Source organism: Tachysurus fulvidraco, chromosome 2, assembly GCF_022655615.1.
Source record: "Tachysurus fulvidraco isolate hzauxx_2018 chromosome 2, HZAU_PFXX_2.0, whole genome shotgun sequence".
Lineage (NCBI taxonomy): Eukaryota > Metazoa > Chordata > Actinopteri > Siluriformes > Bagridae > Tachysurus > Tachysurus fulvidraco.
This window is the reverse complement of record NC_062519.1, coordinates 29,613,453-29,634,689: the sequence shown is the minus strand read 5'-3', so window position 1 is coordinate 29,634,689 and position 21,237 is coordinate 29,613,453. Positions and strand designations below refer to the sequence as shown.

The following is a 21,237-nucleotide window of genomic DNA, read 5'->3' as shown; positions in this document are numbered from 1 at the left end:
TAATGTGTATTGATATCCATCAAAACTGTTTACATGATGTGTTGCACACTGTTTTTTGCTCTTTGCACATGCTGTCTCACGTTTCAGCCGATTGCTGTGTTGCACAACACTTTACAATATCTCATGTAACTTCTGCTATAATACTGTGTACATTCCAGTATTTCTGCACACATAATATTGCTTGAACATTCAGTATTTACACTGGTGTTGTTTCTGTGTATTGTCATTTGTGTATTTGTCTTATATTTTTTTGTTTGCACTGTCTTTTGTCCTTCTGTCTTTTTGTCTTGTCGTCACTGTTTGCACCAGGTTGCACAGAAGCACTTCATGTATCTAGAACTAACTTACTAAGTCCTTATAGCTCTGTCTATGTTCCATGTAGCACCAAGATCCTGGAGACACATTGTCTCATTTCACTGTGTACTGCAACAGCTATATATGTTTGGAATGAAAATAAAAGCTTCTTGACTTGACGTGACGTGACTCGACTCGACTCGACTCGATTAGACTATTCCTGTACAACCTCTAATGACAGACTCTGGATTCACTGCAACCCTGACCAGGATAAATCCATTACCGAACTCAATTTACTGAACTGAAGGCACTGTGACGTTAACCAACAGAGAGAATGTGATGCTTGATGTGGCGTGTGATGCTTTCGGGTCCTGATGCAGGCCGTAATGTGGCTTGTGATCCACTGACTGGCGCTATGTTTAAAACCAGCAGCGGTACCACTCAATCTGCGTCATATCCGGTTGTTCATTGGGATTTGTTTGTTTTTATTTTTGCTCGGAGAAGAGTTTTCTGTGGCTGCACTGTTTTAGGTCGGCGACGTTTCACGGGTCTAATAATGCACAGGAATGAATGTCAGTAATAACGGGTAGATTTGCCGATGATGTGTAAGCGCCTGTGAGGCAATACAAAGTGCTCCCACTGGAAGCTGTACAGTCGATTAGCCGCCGGTGTTGGCTACCATTGACAGCTTGCTAGCTAGCTTGCTAACACGATTAATGCAAACTATAAAGCAAGCTGAAGCGCACAGCTAGCTAACAGGCCAGCTGTCCACCTGGACTGGAGACAAGGAAGAGCGCTTGTTAGCTAGCGAGCTAACCAACTAACCCGGGAGTCCTCTGGTGTCCCAGCAATACTCATCCGACAGGGTTTCCGAGTCTTCCTGACGATGGGAAACGCCGCTGCAGCCAAGAAAGGCAACGAATTAGAGAGCGGTGAGTGGCTAGGTTTATACATTAGTCAGCTAGCTAACACCGAGGTTAATGTTATACTGCAGCAGGACAGGATTTCACTCGTTTACTGTGTGCCTGAAAATGTCCAAGCTTTCATTAGCACTGCGGCTATCAGTCTGAAAGGATTTAACCTGCATTGACTTGGACAGTTTACCATGATAACAAGCAGAAACTCTAGATTAATAATGATTAATATAATGCTACTACTACTAATAATAATAATAATGCATTTCATTTATGGGCGACTTTCAATGGACTCAAGGACACCATACATAGTAGTTAAAAACAACAAAGCATGAAGTACCATTAAAATCAGGCAAAAATAAGAATATACATTAAGTGTAGTGAGGTCAGGATGCAAGTTTGTAAAAGTGTGTTTGAAGCCGGAATTTAAAGGTGGAGAGAAAATCAGTACTGCACATGTGATGAGGAAGAGAGAGAGAGATGCAGAGAAGGGAGGAAGAGCAACTGAAGGCTCTGGACCCAATGTGATGAGCTGAATAGCACAAGACAAGAGGACCTAAGAGTACGGTGGCATTATGAAGAGACGTGAAGGTGAAAAGCCGGATTTTAGATTTCTACTTGAAATTTAAAGGGAGACGGTGGACCTACAGCAGAACAGGAGTTATGTGCATTATGGATGGAGTTCTAGTGAAGATCTGGCAGCTGCATTTGGAACCTGTCAGAGTTTATGTAAAGTCTTGTGAGAGAGACCAAAGAGGATAGAATTAGAGTAGTCGATACGGAAAAGTCACTGAGCTGTGAACAAGATTAGTTCTGATGTGGCTTTATGCATAGAAATCGCAGTTTATTCGACCAAAACTGGTTTCGCCAGGTTAAAGTGGAGCTGATATTAAAAGGATCACTACTATGCATGTCTATTAAAAAAAGAACTTGATATTTGAAATATCTTTTCTTAAAAAAGTGTCGATTGTTAATACAGATTTGTCATTTAATTCTCAGAAGGTTTCGAGAAAGTAATCAGTCATGGTAGATACATATTACTGTGGTTTTGAACACTGCATGTACATGCTGAGATGTGTCCACAAAGACATGAAGTGACATATGACAGTATTTAAATCAAATACTGTCATTCCTTGGCACTGATTGAACGACCAAGTATCTGGTGGTTGATAATCCAGTGTTCATGGAATGACTGTTACATGTGTACATATGTAAATAGCTTTCTACATCAGCACGAATAATCTAGCACAGTTGTGGAAATGCCATGAGAAATCCAGCTGGAAGATGAATGCCATGCTAGTCATGCTAACCAAGTAGCATCAGTGCTATTCTCACATTGCCAGACATTCAGACTGACAACAGAAGGTCTGGAATCCTTTTATTGGCCAAGGACCACCCAAAAGGGTGACTGACTGACATGTAAAGCAGAAAGCACAATTCGTTTTGTTCAACATCATGTTTCAGGGCGTGAAAATGTAAAGTCAATGTCCCTACATAAACAGACTCTATGATTCTATACCGTGAATTTCACATCATTTTGGAAAAAAACAGCATTTAGTTGATCCACATAGTTGATGTCACAGTTGTAAAAATGACAGCTTTTTTCTTCTAGCAGAGCTTCACAATGGTTTGTATACAGACGGACCGTTAAAAGCCGTGACACACTGGAAGTCTTGCAGAATCCAACCGATCAGATAATGATTTCTCTGAGATGAACTCTGACTGAAGTGTTTTTTCAATTTTGTGTGTCATATGCATCAGATGTTCCTGGAGCAGCACACTTCTAAGTAATGGCCATGAGAGGGAGACACTCCCTTGTAGAGTTGCATGCCAAAGTCACAGTAGGGGTAATCTCTGTAGGACAGCTCACTCCAGTTTACAGATGAGAGTAAACAAGGCCTGTATAGTATGAGCTTTTGCTTTTTAAGAGTGCTTCTTTGGCTTCAGGGTCCAAAGGTGCAGAGAGGCCAAATCTGCCTGCGCAGATAATTTGGACGAGGGTGCCAAAACTTGTAAAGATGCCCAGGTGTGCATTCCAGTAGTAAGAGAAGCAATTATGAAATAAAAAAATGAGTACCACTGGACCATACGCTACCCTACTGGTTAAATAGTGGCTGTGCAGGTTTCCAGTTTCAGAAACCCAGGCCTTTTCTGCCAAATCTTCTGCCACAGGTCCAAAGAGGGACCCTGGCACAGAGGCTAGCTTTAACACGACAGATTTAAGTTTAACAGCATGAAATGTGCCAGCTACACTTGCCATGGTTTATAGACCAGATTGGTGAAGACATGCCATCATCATGGTCTAGGTATACAACTGCATTTAGAGAGAGGTTTTGTGTCATTTGGGTTCAAATTCAAGGTCCAGATCTACCTCCCTGGTGCGGGAGGTGTTCCGACTGGAGACTGATTCTCTCTGAAAGTTTATACATAGTGAGCAGACATCAAGCTCTTATTTGCCCCCAACTTTCAGGGTGTTTAGACGTTTCCTGAATGGGGCACATGAGAGGCAGTATGTATACGATGCAGGAAAAAGAAAGGGAATGATGGATTTATGGCTTTGTGATGAAGGTATTTATATCATTTATTTTGTCGTGTAGTTGTTGGCTCAGCATGCTGATGCACGCACAAGATTGTAATAAGTGATATTCACTGCCTCCGGTGTGAAATTGGACTGATTATAGCTCACAGATTTCTCAGATTGAAGCAAATGTGTCAAAAAAAGGTTTGATGGCACATTTGATGATTTTGTGTTTCAAGTTTTCTCTGCAAGACATTTAAGAGAAATTTCTTAAACGGAATCGCATGTGAAATTATGGTTCAAGAAACCTGATTAATTTCTGTTAATGCGAGGCTGTTGTTCAGCCAGGCTGTGTGCTTACAGGTCAGTCTGACCACTGAGGATTGCATCTCAAGACTTTATCTTAATGTTTTAAATGCTTCACAATTTTATGTGCACTTTCTTTCACTTTCCTTTGTTTTATTTTATTTTCATTTTATTGACTTATTATTTTCATTTCTGTAACTTCTGTAAAGAGTTATACAGTATGTAAGATATGGTTGTGCAGTCTTTCAATAGTTTTTGTGATTGTTAATTTTTTTTTTTTTTTGCTGCATTTTACAAAATTTGCAGTTTCTTAATTTTTTTTGTGGAAAAAAATGTGAATGGTAAAATTGGGGGGATGTGGTAGCTCAGTGGTTAAAGTGTTGGACTACCAATTGGAAGGTTGTGAGTTTGAATCCCAGGTCTACCAAGCCGCCACTGCTGGGCCACAAAACCTTTAACCCTCAATGGCTCAGTTGTATAAAATGAGATAAAATGTAAGTCAATCTGGAAAAGGGCATCTGCCAAATGCTGTAAATAAAATTGCATGTACAGGATTCTTATTTTAAACTCCTACCAGTGAAGACACAACATGGATCCAAGAAGGCTTTGGCTGAATGTGTGTTGTGTTGTGATGACGTCACATGACGAGTCTTGGCGCCAAATCTGCGGAAAATCTGTGGTAATTTTGAAGAATTGCAAATTCCTTCTGATATCAGAGAGGGATCGCAAATTCAGGAAATCCTGGAGCGTCCGGTCGTAGAAGCACGGAGGATGACGCCTCATTAAATTCAGTTACTACAGAAAATAACTAAGGCAAATGACAGTATGCCATCAAAACTCTATTCCAACACCAGAACATCACATGTTGAATCTGTAAGGCTTTTTTTAAAGCAAGGATATTGTTAACATTTTAAAATATTTAAAAATATGTCTTTTTAAAGAAAAATAATTGTAATAAAGGTGCGTGCTTTATGTGCTTTTATTATTTTAAACCATGCTGAATTTTAGCTAGAATCAAAAGAAATAATGAAAAAGTAAACTTGTGTTTGTGAACTGGTATGTACACAATGTGTTTTAGTTATCAGTTGTTGTTTTATTTGTCAGTCTATCATTTCATAAAATATCCCTGTGTCTTTTTCACAGCTTAGGTTAATGCTACAGAACAGCTAAAGCATGAAGATGATTTTATTGAAGTAAATATTTGATTTAATTATGCGATAAAATGAGCGTTTTAGTTGAAAGTTAATATTGTGATGAGTGTTTAGGTCTAGATCTAGAGTCTCTCTCTCTCTCTCTCTCTCTCTCTCTCTCTCTCTTTCTTTGTTTTCATTTCATTGACTTTTCCATTGATCTGTGTTTAGAACTTGGCAGCAGTTATGAAATCATTAGGAGTTAAGTAATGAAACAAATGAAACACTTTGAGCATGCTGTTATAGAGTGCTGTAGGGATGAGGACTTTTTGCCTAAAAGCTAACAGGATTTTTTTCCATTGGCTTTTGGATTATTGCAGAAAATAAGCTCTGTGAACAACAAGAGTTTATGATTCTTACATGTGTTTTTTTTTACGTCTTTCTGATTAAATGGACTATACCAAAGTCACATGGCTTCAGCGTCACCAGCCCTAATCTTTCAACTCGTTCTGATATACACAGAAGTATTGGCGCCCTGTTTTAAAGGTGAAAGTTATGGCATCAGCTCCAGAACAAACAGCAACCACAATTAATACCGTAAAACTTTTTTTTTTTATTGGAGAGAATAAGAGCACTGAGCCACTTTCTGTAAAGCAGATACGTTCATATCTATATGTAATTTCATTCACTCAGGAGCTACAACTGATTCCACCCAGCAGACTTCACCTTCAGACAGAAAACATTATTGTCTAACCAGTTTTTTCTTCTGTTATTTCGAGTTTGTGCATGTGGACCTACTTTAATGTACAGGTCACCATTTAGTGTTGATTTGGGTTATGTTATGAAAAGTCTCAAGTTCAGAGGAAACCAGTTTTCTTATTGGGGAAAATATCCTGCTTATGCGTCTTGCTCTGACTTTTGTTCTGAAACTGTTCTGTTATGTTTGTGATTGTAATTGTAATTGAAGGCATGTTGTTTGTACATGTGTTTCCTACAGGTCAGTAACTTTTTTTTTTGTTTGTTTGTTTTTGAATAAATTTGGAGCGGATTATCTGTGTTAATTGTAATTGCATTCATTTTAATTTTCATTTCATCCATTTTTTTTCATCCCATTTCATCCATTTTTTTCATTTCATCTATTTTATTGGCAATGGCATTTTAAGGGTTGGCAATAAGATTCACAGATATTTTTGAGAGAAAATGCAAAAAAATAATAAGAAGAAGAATTTAGGGTAAGGGAAAATGTTTGATGGGATATTTTCAATCACTGTATGCAGTGTTCTTTTAATATATAATTTTTGTTGCTTCGCCCGAAGGGTGGCAATAATTCTAGAGATCAATTCAATTAGAAATATTAATTATTTTATTGTTATTTGTATAATCTAGCCACATGGGGTTGCAAGCCAGTGATTTCTGTGCTCGTACCAAGCCCGGATACGTAGAGAGGGTTGTGTCAGGAAGGGCATCTGGCATAAAATGTGCCAAATTTAAACATATGACTCGTCAAAGGGAATTCCATACCGGATTGGATGAGGCCCGGGTTAACGACGACCGCCGCCATCACTGTTGACCTATGGGGTGTCGGCGGAAATTGGACTACTGTTGGTCGAGGAAGGAGAGGAGAAAGAAAGGTTTGTAGACAGAGAGAATAGGAAAGGCAGGAATAAGAATGTTGGAGATGGAGCTGCCAGGTAAGAGGTGAAGAGGAAGGCCAAAGAGGAGATCTATGGATGTGTTAACAGACGACATTATTGGTGCGAGAGTAGAGCATGCAGAGGATGGAGTTAGGTGGAAACAGATTTTTTGCTATGGCGACCTCTAATGGGAAAAGCTAAAAGTAGAAGAAGAATTATTTTTCTATAGCACTTAGAAGAACAAATAGAAGCTGTCACAAAGCAGATTTATAGAAATATATACCTATGAATAGATATTTAAATTAATATCAATAAACTTTACTGTAGGTCTTGGATGCACAAAGTGTTGAGCCATTATAACATACTATTGTTTCAGTAAGGTTAAGCAGAACCAGTGTCCAACACTTGCTTTAAAAATATGAAGCTGGTTAACGTGAACAGGAAGTGGAACTAGCTGTGTGTTCGCGGTAAGGCAGACCAACGTTGTTATTTAGCAAAGTGAGGGAAGTATCGCAAACAGGAAGTGTATTTTTTTTCATGCAGGGCCCTGAAACATACAGTCGATGCACACTGAACACATCAGTCAGTCATAGGACAGAAAACTTCAGCCAATGGCCCATGCAAGGGATTTAAACATTCGCCAGTCTGTGGGCACCAACTCGGCTCTGCAAAAGCTGGACAATTTGGCCAGTCGTTTTTTTTTTTACAAGAACCGCAAGGGAAACAATGATAAATCACAAGAGAGTGAAGGGCCGCATGTCTCCGTGTACACCGTTATGTGGGACGAAACAAGTAAGTGAAATCAAGCTGATCTGGAATAGGAGAGTTGAGAGTAATGTATTAGCGCCCAAGGGGAAATTTACCCTCCACAACACCAGAGCAACAGGGAGGATGCACTTGGCGTACAGTAAAATACCACAAATTAGAACAAAGTTAAATACATAACTCAAGTTATGGCAGTGCAGTTCATGTGTTTGTTTTTTTTTTAATAAAAATGGTTGGATAAATGGTGTGATGTGTTGCTAAAGGGCATCTCAGTCACCTGCTTAATTACCATGAATAAAATGATCCACCATGTTTCACTATGGATAAGAGAGTAAAGGTAAATTGGCCTCACAACAGGACAAAATGACTTCTTAGACAGTTGTCTAGACTGTACACAGCGGAAAGTGAAAGAAGTGAAGCCATTTTATTTTGCAACCTTTTGACATTTGAGACAATTTTTATCTTTTGGAAGTTTGAGGTCAATTCATTGTACACTTTTTTGTGCAAGATGACAACAGACTGCATTATTCTTTTAAATATGTACATGATGGTTTGTAGGTAATGTCAGGAATATGTGTGCTGTCTTTCTTATTTAACTTTCAAATATTTACAGTATAAATTTACTGCAACCAGAGATCATTATAGCAGCTTTGCTTAAACTTAGACGTCAGAGTATTTAATACTGGTTTATCTGCTCATTTACTTTTGTAGTTACGTTTCACTTGCTGTTCTTCACGGCCTCTTCAACACCTTTGGCAACTTGTTACAAGCTTTTAAATGCTTACTATCAAAGTAAGAAATCAGAACTGTCAGTTGATATTTTATTTTTTCAGGAAATGCATGTGCTCAGTCATCTTTTTTTACATTTGCAAAAAAAATTAAAAACACAGTGTCCAAAGATAAACACTTTAAAATGTCGTCTGTTTTTTAAATAGAAAACTAGAATAGTGGAATTAAATTTTTTGGGGTTTTTTCCCGGTTTTTCATTGTCGCACTTTCCTTCATTCAACCTTTTTAACCACTTAGTTGAGTTAAATATTTCTCCTCACTTGTCATGAAATCAATTGCTGATTAATAAAATTTGGGACTGTGAGTATAGTCTGACTGTGTATACAGTTGTTGGCGTTTCAGACCAACCGGCTTGTGTTTTTTTGTGGTTAGCACAGCTCTATCTGCACACTGACAGGAAGACTTCTGTTTCCTTCTCATGTTGTAGGGAAAAAAAAGTTTTTAGATTTAACAGTTCATCAACGTGGAACTTGGGGAAACCCTTAAAGCTTGCCGTGTTCTCTTCACTGCTTGAGTGTGTGGCATGTAAATAACTTATATAGCCATGTTGGAAGTTTCTGTGATGTTTGATTGTGTTGAACTTTTCCCTTCCCTCTCTCCCTTCCCCAATATTTTAATAGTTGTTGCATCTGGATTAGTTGTTGTGTCTTTTGTGGCTTTCTTGGCCAGGTCAGTCTTGTAAAAGGGATTTAATAACACTGATTTTGTTTTTTTATCCTGGTTAAATAAAACGTACCTGCTTATTAGTAACCTGGACTGGAGGTCTACAAAATCCTGTCTTAGAAGCTGTTTTAAAATCTAATGGAGATTTTGTTTTTTAAACAGCATTTTGTTATTATTTCTATATAAATGTTTCTCTTTCAGGCATATTTTAGAGTGTGTTATATTGTGTAGATTAAAAAAACTGTATTTGACTTAGAGATCTAAATATTTCTAACATTTATCTAAACATTACTTTTTTCCACTCTTTTTTATCCCCTTTTCTCTTTTCATCCGCATGGGTGAATGTTCCTGCAATCCTCGGTGAACTGTAGAAGCATTTGGTATGCTCTTGGTTTCCAACCTGCCCAGTGTTTCAGAGAATGTGATTTTTAACTACAGTCTAATGCAACTTCTATGGTATTTGACACCGAAATGAAAAAATATCAGTATTTAATAAAAATAGATGCACATTGTGCACAAGGTAGAAGTTTATTTATATTATTCTTAATCCCACACTGAGAATCCCCACTGAAAATTTTTCTAGCCTGATACCAAAATCTTAACACTGCCTCCAATGTGAATAAATCAGAAGTTTAAAAAAAAAAACAGAAATTCTTCAAATGCTATAAAGCTTTCAATAGTTATGATTTGTGTAACAATTTTAAGCTTATCATCTTACTTTGTTAGTCAGTTATTCATTTATCATGATCCTGAAAAATTCCAGTTTTGCTAGTCTGTTCCTACTGCTATTAATATTATTGAAGTGAAATTTCATGTTCTCTCAGTCTCTGAAATGAAGGGCAGATGTATTTACTGTTTAGGACAGCTGCATGTTTCTTGTGGTTTGTCTGCTTTGAGTTTGCATGTACATCAGCTAGCTGTAAAACGTTGCACCTCCTCGTGGATTGCTTTAATTTTTTTTAGAGTTTTTTTTTTTAAAGGTTTGTTTTTGGTGGAATGTGCCTTTAATCTTTAGATCATTGCATGCATAGAAAATGTACAACAGGAAAAAATCCTAACATCCGATTTTTCTTTGTTTCCGTTAGTGAAAGAATTTTTAGCCAAAGCCAGAGAGGATTTCTTGAGGAAATGGGAGTGTCCATCACAGGTAATGGATTTACTATACAACTCTCCAAAGAGATACTTCCATGTCTATGTACAACGTTTTCACACAAGCAGTCTTCTCTCTAATCTCTGCAGAGTTCGACCTGCCTGGACGACTTTGAGAGATTGAAAACTCTGGGCACCGGTTCTTTCGGAAGAGTTATGTTAGTGAAACATAAAGGAACAGAGCAATACTATGCTATGAAGATTCTGGATAAGCAAAAAGTGAGTAGAATGCGAGACAAAATAATCAGTGTTTTAGGTGACCGGGTTTACTACACAGAATAAACACTTTTTTGTGTTCGGTGTAAAACCTTAAAGATGACACCTACACTCTTTAAAAAAATCTTCTCTTTTAAAAATTGAGATTTGCCTGACACATTTACTTAAATCACAAATCACATTTAATAAATTGATAAATTGACTTTTATAAATGTTCTATTATTCTCTTGGCACTGTTTTTTTTAATATGATCCTTATATTAAGGATCCCTTAATTAACATTATTTGCTGCATTTTGGTGACTTAATTGTGCCTCATTGATCATGGAGATAATTGTTAATAAAGCATACATAAATGTAAAATGAATAAACAAAAGTATTAATCGATTATCTTTAATTCAATGTTTGTTTGTTTGTTAGTTTGTTTGTTTGTTTTTCTCTGATTACAAAGTGCAAGTCAAGCCGTTATTTAAAGCTCTAGTTATTCAGTTATGGTTATTGACAGTAAAAATATGAACGTTAATCCATCCAGGGTTTAGGAGGGTTTCACGGTGTGAAACTGCAGATTACGAATAGCCAAAATGTAATTGTTGACCCCAGGTAATGAATGTGTACTGTGAACAAGGAAATCAAGATATCTCAGGATTCTGCTTATCCGGAGTTTACAATGACCCAGAGTTAAAGTGTGGAGAAAGATTAGTATAATTAGACCAAGTATTATTTATTTTATTTAATATGTTTGTATTATTCATGACTAAATAAATCTGAAGCATGTTGTTTGTTAACTAGTGTATCAAATAATGTCAGTCAAGAGAACCTTAATATAACATTCTGAACACGCTACGCAAGTATCACAATTATCATATGAAAGATTTTGTATACTATTTGAAATATCAATGTACAAGTTAAAAGTAACATAAAATTGAGTCTTGAGACAAGTGTTTGTAATTTTATATATAGCCACAGACAAAATAAGCAAGGATATTAGCAGTACTGGTACAATAAGAATAAGGCTGTGTAAACCACAGAAGCTGAAAACTTTCCTCAACATGGCAATACGGAGGCAGTGGTAGCTTAGTGGTTAAGATGTAGAATTACTAAAGCCGTTGCTTAACCCTCCACTAGATAAGACTAAATGAGAGAAATGTAGGTCGCTCTGGATAAAGGCATCTGAAAGTAAATGTAGTGAGAAAATAATTCATGTGTCGAATTAATAGTAATAATAAGGGTTTCCTGATGTTGATCAAAATTATACACATTTAGTCGAACCAAGATCTTATCATTTAGAAGGAATGCTTTTCTACTCACAAAAAATGTTAAGTAGGAAATATAATGGTATAAAGTTCACATTATAGTCAGTCCATCTATTTTTTTGCTTGTTTTTTAAGGTGGTGAAGCTGAAACAAATAGAACATACGTTAAACGAGAAGAGAATATTGCAGGCTGTATCTTTTCCGTTCCTGGTCAGATTGGAATACTCGTTCAAGGTAAATGGCCAGTTGGACGATTTCTCAATTAATGCCTCTGTGTGTGTGTAATAATTTCATCACGTTCGTAGCACTTATTTTAACAGTCACATTTTGGCATTACAGGACAACTCAAACTTGTATATGGTTATGGAGTATGTCCCTGGTGGAGAGATGTTCTCTCACCTACGACGAATTGGAAGATTCAGGTGAATAGTACGACCGAAAGAATGTGTTTTCCCTCCTTATCTTTAGCAATATTTGTTAATTAGTTTGGACTAATTTAATATTTTGCATTGTGCCCAAAGTGAGCACCATGCCAGGTTCTATGCAGCTCAGATTGTGCTCACATTCGAGTACCTCCACTCGCTAGACCTTATCTATAGAGACCTGAAGCCTGAGAATCTTCTCATTGATCAGCACGGATACATTCAGGTAAACCAGTTACACCCACCATACGTCTGGGTAACCCTAAATTAGTTTTCTTACATTTTACTTTTTTTTTTTTACAAGCTCTAACATGTGTCTGTCAGGTCACAGATTTTGGCTTTGCTAAAAAAGTAAAAGGCAGAACTTGGACATTATGTGGCACACCAGAATACCTGGCTCCAGAGATCATCCTTAGCAAGGTTAAGACTACATTGTATATCCTGTGCAGTGCTTTCATATACGTTGCTAATTTATTTCTACATTACATAATGATATTGTTCTGTACTTTGTGTGTTTTTAGGGCTACAATAAAGCTGTGGATTGGTGGGCTCTTGGTGTTCTGATCTATGAGATGGCTGCAGGTTACCCACCCTTTTTTGCTGACCAGCCGATCCAGATATACGAGAAAATTGTATCTGGAAAGGTACACAGTTGTATGCCATAGTTATCTGGAAGAAACTTTTTTACTTTTTTTTTTATCTCCAAAGCTTTCCTAATGACATTTCTTTGCAATTTGTTTTTCTTTTTTCTGTGTTGGACCATTTTAGCATAGCTTTAGAATAACAACACAAACGTTTTTATTCCAGTCGAAATTACATTAGTAAACATTTGCATATTTTGGTTCCAGGTACGATTCCCTTCTCACTTCAGTTCCGATCTGAAGGACTTGTTGAGAAATCTTCTTCAGGTTGATCTCACCAAACGCTTTGGCAATCTAAAAAACGGCGTAAACGACATTAAAAACCACAAGTGGTTTTCTACGACAGACTGGATCGCTATTTATGAAAGAAAGGTATTCCTGCTTGTTTATTCATTTTAATTATTTAAAAAGGTTTTTTGTGTCGAAGTCACTTCTAATGTGAAATAATCGTTACATATTTCTGCTTTTTTTCCGTGGTTGTATCGCAAATGCTGATGTTGGATTTTCTTAGATTATGCGCAAATATAAGCGAGGCAGTTTTGTGGAGAATACACAGTGGAGACTTTTGTAGTTGAGATATTGGGGGCCATATCGTGCATCCAACACTTATTTTACAACACTTATCCTATTGGGTCATAGGGGACCTGGAGGACCATGGGGGACCTGGAGCCTATCCCAAGGCAGACACACCCTGGATAGGGTGCCAGTCTATCGCAGGGCACAATCCCTCACACACTCTCACACCCATGTAATATATATGTGGCAATAATAAAGGCCTCCATTCACACACTGCAGGCAATTTAGAGCTGTCAATCAGCTTACAAAGCATATCTCTGGACTGTGGGAGGAAACGGAATAACTGGAGGAAACCCCCGAGGCACGGGGAGAACATACAGACTCCAAACACACATGGCAGAGGAGGGAACCCTGGAGGTGTGAGGCAAATTATCTAGCCCACCCACCTGCCAACTGGTTCCACACCAGTAGCATGTTTTCATTTGTTAGCTGCTGAATAGAGTCAACCTGATCTCCTGAGAAATTCATTCATAATTAGAAAGCATAAGAGTGATGTGGTTGGAGTTCATTAATGCCATGAACATCTTTGCCACTATCCCCTAACCTCAACCTTGCTGTTCTTTCCTACAGAAACGATATGATGTTTGTATGAAATTAAATTACTTCCATCCACTTCACTTACTCAGACTTCTAATAAACTTTACATAAGGTTGCAGTCTTAAACGAGTAGTAAAGTTAGCATCCCAGCTAAGAATAAATGAAATAAAACACATCATATCTCAAAAACAATTCAAATGGCATAAACCAGGCAACATAGAGACATGGGTTGCTAAGTTTGATGTGGATGATTTCGAGTGGTCCTAACCTCAACCTCATTGAACAGATGGAACCTTTGCCTGACCTCACTAACGCTCTTGTGGCTGAAAGAGCACAGATCCACATAACCTCGCTTTAAAGTCAAGTGGTAAGCCTTCACAGGAGAGTTGAGGCGCAAATGGGAATGCCTATGGTTTAAGAATGAGATCATTTGTGGCTCTGATTGTCAGGTTGTACATACTTCTAGCTATATAGTTTATGTGGAAACATTGACAAAGCCAAGTAAAAGAAAGAGCGTGGCCTAGCTCTCCTTCTAGCACAATACGTCACTCCATCGTTAACCATGTGAGAAAATAAAGACGAAAGCCAGATTTACATGATTTGTTACATCGTGATGTGACATCAATAACCTTATCAGGAGAGAGTAAGGACAGTCATCCCCTGCCCAGATAATGTACTCAATTTCTTGCCATATGCTATTCCATTAGTTACCACTTCTTAGACCTCACATTTCAGTCGTCTGCTGCTTTGCACAATACATTGCAATACTTCATATAAACTGCATGTGTAATACTAATGTGTTCATTCTAGTACTTCTGCACAAGCAATATAGAACCTACAGTAATTACACCGGTCAGCACTGCTTTTGTGTGGTGTCTTTTGTGTAAGGTCTTGTATTGTTTGTTTGCACTGTCTTTTGTCCTGCACATGTTGCACAGAAGCACTTTATGTATCTAGGACTAACTTACTAAGCCCTTATAGATCTGTCTATGTTCTATGTAACACCATGATCCTAAAAAAACGTTGTCTCATTTCACTGTGTTCTGCAACAGCTATACATGGTTGAAATGACAATAAAAGCTTCTTGACTTGAGTCTTGACTTGACTTGACCTGTTAACTAGGTTTCCAGGCAAAGAAAGCAGACACCACATACTGTAGTTGGAACGTTTGACATGTACAATGACTAGATAGGAGTTTTGGACCCACTTTGTGAGCGTTCTCTTTTCAGGTCGAGGCTCCCATCATACCAAAGTGCAGAGGGCCAGGTGACACGAGCAACTTCGATGACTATGAAGAGGAGGAGATCCGGATTTCAGACACAGAGAAGTGTGCAAAGGAGTTCTTGGAGTTTTAGAAGGACAAGAGTTCTCAGAGGGCTCTTACATGTTGGGATTTTTTTTTCCTCCTTTACTTTGCACTCCTTCAAAGGTGAGAGTGAAGCTCCGACCATCATGTGTGTTTAGACTGTTTCACGTTTTTTCATTCCATGAGGTTGCGAGAGATTAATGAGTGCCATGATCTCTGCGTGCAGTTTGCACCAAGCTATAGATGAAGTTCGGCACGAAATGCAGTTTCTTTTGGGCTGCAACACAAAGCACCAGACACACTCTTAGTTTATTTGTTTCTCTCTCTCTTTTTTTTTTGGATAGGTTTCTAGCATCATTTTAAAAAAATGTTTTGTTTTTTTTCCTTGTAATTATTTTTTTAACTGTAATGAACGAAGAGGCCACTTTTACTTGTGTTTGAGGAAATTATTACTATTAGTCTGTGATATTGCACTTTTTTAAGGATTGGTGCTGCTTGTTCTTGCCAGCAACATATTACATCAGTTACATGCTAATTTAGTTCTGAAGCTTTATGCTGTTCGTGACATATTCACTTCCCGCCTACGTAGCGTGAATGTGTGTGTGCTTGTGTATCACTGTGTGTGGGTGGTGTGTATATGTGTGTGTGGTCAAAAAGCCTACTGAAAGAGTATTCTTAAAGATGATGATGATGATGATAATTATTATTATTATTAAACACAAGTTCCCAATTAAATCCAGAGCAGACTGTAGAAAAATACATATTAAAATAATGAATCACTTTTGTGTTTTAATTTCCAGATGACCTAGCTAAGATGCTCATTACCTTTTGTAAGACCGGTACATGAGCCAGCTAGGCATGTCCGATTTATAAAATTCTGCCTGACAATTAGCATCCCAACACTTACAGTTTACTTTCTTTTATCTTACTCATTACATAAAAGCAAAACAGTAGTATAATTAACAGTAGTGCATTTTTGCATCCCTCATGCTTTTAGGATGAACTCTAACTATATACAAATACATTCTACAGATTAAATGTGCATCATCAGTAAGACAACAATCTAAAATGTAAAAGGACATTTTGCCACAATCTAAAGGAGTCAGTGGGTAACATCTGTTCTAGATAAAACATTTATATCAGAAAAGAAAATTCTTCCCAGTCATAATTAACCTTCTTTTTGTTACAAAATTACATCATTTTCTTTGGTTTCTCATGAGGGTATACAAACTTTTGCACTAGACTGTGCATTTATCAACAGTGAAATTTTTTTTCAAAACGATAAACACTGGGACACAAATTCCAAATCATGAAATATGTAAAAAAAATCTTTTACTGAAATTTATGAGAAGGTACAAAAGCAAAAACTAGAAATAACAAATAACGTATTGTTTTATGCTAACTTTTAATCTCTGCACATTTTACCAAGAGTTAGTCTATTTACACTAATTATTACACCACAAAATCGAGTCAAATATTTAAGCCTGCTTAAAGTCTTTGATTGAAAATAGTGATAATGGTGCAGCGATCTGAGTAGATAAATAACAAGCCGATAAACTTCTGCACGCAGTATGTGATGGAACTGAAGTTATTTTATATCACAGAACTGTTAAATTCTTGAATCTGATTGGTCAAAAGGTGTTGATTTTTTTTTTTTTTTTTTTCAAGAACAGCAGCTCTGACTGTTGATTTGTAATTCAAGTCACGTTTATATTAATGCACTCGTTCTAATTTATTTCTCTATCTGTTGTAGCTACTTATTCACAGGAACTTGGATCTTGAAGGACACAGCACATGATCAGTATGTGTTCTGTTGATAAGCAGAGAAATAAAATGTGAAGTTCAAATTATTTAACATAGAATATAATTGTTGAGAGTTTCTGTAGGGATATGTTTAATAGTTTTCTTGCTTAGTCTCAGGTGTCAGAGCTTTGTAACGGTCAGAGGTTTTCCTCCAAAACATAGGTACAGTACAAGATAAAGTACAGTATCATGACAAGCTGCTGAGAGAGAGAGAGAGAGCGAGAGAGAGAGCGAGAGAAGCTGGTGATGGATCGACTGGATAGTCCAGAATGTTACATGTTCACGTAAAAGTACAATATGTCACTCATTAATAATTAAATGCTGACAAATCATTATAGTGCAAGAGGAAGAAAACTTTCTAGTAGAGAAAAATGATCAACTTTGCCGATAACAGGAAGTCGACGTTACTCAATCGCATGACTGAGTGTTTTTTGTAACAATCGTTCAATCATTTATTTTATGGGGGCAGTTGTGGCTCAGGTGGTAAAAGCTCTGGGTTGTTGATCACAAGATCAAGGGTTCAAACCCCAGCACTGCCAAGTTGCCACTGTTGGGCAATTGAGCAAGGCCCTTAACCCTCCCTGCTCCAGGGGCACTGTATCATAGCTGCCCCTGCGCTCTGACCCCAAACTCCAAAGTTGGGATATGTGAAGAAAAGTATTCCACTGTGCAGTACTGTATATATGGCGATAATAAGTGCCCAATTTTATGCCTCATAAACTTCAGTATAGGTTTATTCCGGTCAGTGGATCCGAAGCAGGAATAAACCCTAGGTAAGACAGTAGGCCATCACAGACCTACTTCTTTCAATCAGTTCGAATAATCTCATGATTAAGCCATCATATTAACTGTGACAGGCCTAACAGCTGCATGGAAAAGACAGGCTTTTAATCTGTGACTCCACTTCCTCAGTTCACACTGTTACTCTTCCAGAATATCCTCAAATGTTTACTGTATTTCGCCTCATGTTTTTCTAGCCAGCTTACATTCCACAGCTTTTTATTTCGTTCACTCGATCGCTAGGATTTTAGTATGGTCGTGGCATTTACATTCAGCACAGAAAAACACATCCTTTTGCTGACTGAACTGTGTTTATCATTTCATATGTCTGTTTCTCTTTATGAAGTTTATTTATCAAAATGTTAAAGATGACTTATAATACTTATAATACATATAATGTTCTATTCGTTGAACCCTTCTGAATGACATTTCTACAAAAAATAAATAAAAGAAATTAAAAAAACATTCAAAATTCTTCAGTTTTTAGTGGAAGCCAGTGTTTTATTTGATTTGAATGTTCAGCATTCCCAAAAACAATATCTTAAAAAATGAATTAGTATTTCACTCGTCAGTGTGGGCTCTAGTATGCAATGTCTATGTATTTAGTTTGTATGATAATTTGCACAATGTCATTTAGAAAGCGCGCCCTGTTCCCCCTGCATTATTAGCCTACATGTATTTTTAAGGGATGTGTCCACTTTTTCGCTGTAGCATATTTTATGTATTAAATAATATGTCACTGTAGCAAATAAAGGAAACTGCTTTGTATTTCAGTGTTTTTACTTTTTAAAACCGTTGGTCCTGTATGAACTGAAGAATTGTTCACTAACTCACTTTCAGAATGAGCTTTGTCCTGCTCAGGGTCATGCTGGATCTCAGGAGAAAGTGGGAACATGCCCTGGATGGGACACCAGTCTGTTGTAGGGCACCATGCAGACACACACAAACACACACATTGACACACTTATACACACCTAGACTAGAGGTGCCATGTTTTTGGGATTTAGTATGACACATGAGAATGCGGCTATAACCCATGCAGGCGCAGAGACAACAGAGAAAACTCCACACTCCGGGTCAAACTGGACACACTGGAACTGTGAGGCAGCATATTACTCATTGTGACACGGTACCACTATAAGTGGATGTTGATTCATTTTTTTTCTGTTTAATTGTGTAATCCACTGCAGAGTATGCACAATTTGAAGCTGCCTTGAAATTTCTAAGGGTTCGAGCAGCGAGAGGAGTAAAAAATGAGCCACGTGCCTTTTCTGCTTTCATTTCTGAAATTGCTTATATAATAATTATAATTATTATTTAATATAATACATATTTAACCACAGTCTGCTAAATGTATCGTCTTCGGGCTGTAATTCAAATCACAGGTGATAATTATTTATGTACATTTCATGTAAAGTCATATATTAAATGAATTAAAATAAGCCTTACCAAAGCTGCTGACGGTTTCTGTATGGAGACATGTATACAGATTTCTGCCATGGGAAACGCTTCATGACAGTGGACTTTTCACTTTTACTCTGGTAACATTAAATTCAAGCTTGATTTTTTTTATTATCTTAATATATTCAAGAGAAAGTAGAAGAGAGGATGGACATGCCAAAGCATTCGGGCCCTCACTACCAGACTGTGTAACAGTTTCTTTCCACAAGCCATCAGACTCCTTAATAACTTAACTGAACTGTACTGAGCACAACATACGCACACATCAACTGTATGGACTGCACAGACCTACACGAATTACACACTTTTTTTTGCTCTTTGCACATGCTATCTCACATTTCAGTCGTTTGCTGTTTTGCACAACACTTTACATTACCTCAGGGACCTGCTGCTATAATACTGTGTTCATTCCAGTATTTCTGAACACGCAATATTGTTTGAACCTACAGTATTTACAATAGCGCTGTTTCTGTGTTTTGTCTTTGTGTAATGTCTTGTAATTTTTTGTCTGCACTGTCTTTTGTCCTGCACTGTCTTCTTGTGTCTTGTCCTGCACTGTCTTGCTGTGTTTTGTTGTATCTTTCCTGCACTGTCTTCTTGTGTCTTGTCCTGCACTGTCTTGTCTCGCTTGTTGTGTCTTGTCCTGCACCGTCTTGTCTGGCTTGTTGTGTCTTGTCTTGCACTGTCTTGTTATGTCTTGTCTCACACTGTTTGGCTGTGTCTTGTCTCACACTGTTTGCACCAGGTTGCACAGAAGCACTTCATGTATCTAGGACTAACTTACTAAGTCTTTATAGCTCTGTCTATGTTGTATGTAGCACCATGATCCTGGAGAAATGTCTCATTTCACTGTGTACTGAAACAGCTATATAGGGGAGAGTGGGGTAAGATGACCCAGTGGGTAAGTTGACCCACCCCCTGTTTCTGGGCAACTATGCAAATTTGGTGTAATGTGACCATACATTCTGAAGGATTCCATCATTTGTAATTTTTTGTGAAGAGGAGAGGCACATGGAACAAGAGATAAGTAATTGTTTTTTTTTTCCACAAAAACACTTATTTGCTTGTTAAAGTTGATTTTTTGCATTTCAGGTATACTCGCTGTTGTGCCAAAGCAAATTTATCCAGGTCTAAAGTTGTGTATGGTACATTTTGGTGATTTGTCAACATATAAAACCATGTGAATCATCAAGCTAAAAGTTAGCCTGAATTGCTAAGCTAGGCCATTTTTACCAAAATGGTGGCTATGGGGCAAAGTGAGCCAGATGATGTGGGGTAAATTGAACCAGTGGTTGGAACAATGAAGACACCTTTGCAGAGTTCTTTGAACATCTGGTTCAGCATACCAAGTGCTCCTCTGACCATCTCATAGTGCTACTACTTGATTTAAGCAAAGAGAAAGGGGATTGTTATGCTCACAATTCCACCCCACAGATCTCATCGCCTGCAGCTTCTGGACAAGAGTGTCTGTGGTCCATTCAAGACCAATTACAGCCAGCACATACTGTACCACATCCCTGTATGTGTGAACGAGGCTTTCAGCAATGACACCATGGAATATCTGTTCTGGATTCAGGTCCACAGGGATTTTTCCTTACAACAGAGATATTTTCTCTGATGCAGAGTTTGAACCATCCATGGTGTCAGACAGACCAAACCCTGATGTGCTGTCTACTTCTGTAGATCAACCCATGGCTTCAACCTCCACCTCTATGTAGGATCTGTCCCACTGAATGATGTGCTGAAAAAGCTTCCTAAACCTTGAAAGGTTGGACTTTAACTGGTTTGTTTTGTGTTGTTTGAGGTAGCTTTAATAAATGACATTGTTTGGAAAGGTAAGTGTATTGTTAAAAAAAAAACTTTTTTAAAAGTTTTGTTTTGTATTATACTTGCATAAAATAGGATGGTCAATTTATCCACATGAACACTTTTTTTTCTGAGGTCATATTTTCAAGGATCTATGTCATAGGTGCATTCTTATATTTTCAGTTGATAGGCAACATCCCACATTAACAGTAGATGTCCTCGTTATACTAAGTAAAAATAAGTAAAATCTGGCTCATCTTACCCCACTCTCCCCTA

At 37.6% G+C, this 21,237-nt stretch overlaps 1 protein-coding gene across 3 annotated transcripts; it reads left to right on the top strand.

The window, feature by feature from the left end:
* The first annotated feature begins 742 nt into the window (after positions 1-742).
* On the top strand, positions 743-18,462 carry prkacba (protein kinase, cAMP-dependent, catalytic, beta a). Of its 3 annotated transcripts, XM_027160408.2 has the most exons (11): positions 743-1,226; positions 9,385-9,393; positions 10,099-10,160; positions 10,253-10,381; positions 11,765-11,863; positions 11,969-12,051; positions 12,151-12,277; positions 12,376-12,471; positions 12,573-12,695; positions 12,900-13,064; positions 15,035-18,462. In XM_027160408.2, the coding sequence occupies exons 1-11, from the start codon at positions 1,181-1,183 to the stop codon at positions 15,158-15,160; spliced, it is 1,065 nt and encodes a 354-aa protein (XP_027016209.1). In that variant the 5' UTR covers positions 743-1,180; the 3' UTR covers positions 15,161-18,462. The 3 variants fall into 3 exon arrangements, with proteins under 3 accessions (XP_027016209.1, XP_027016218.1, XP_027016199.1); XM_027160417.2 differs by lacking the exon at positions 9,385-9,393 and having other exon boundaries at positions 744-1,226; XM_027160398.2 differs by lacking the exons at positions 743-1,226; positions 9,385-9,393 and adding an exon at positions 7,314-7,588.
* The last annotated feature ends 2,775 nt before the right edge of the window (positions 18,463-21,237 follow it).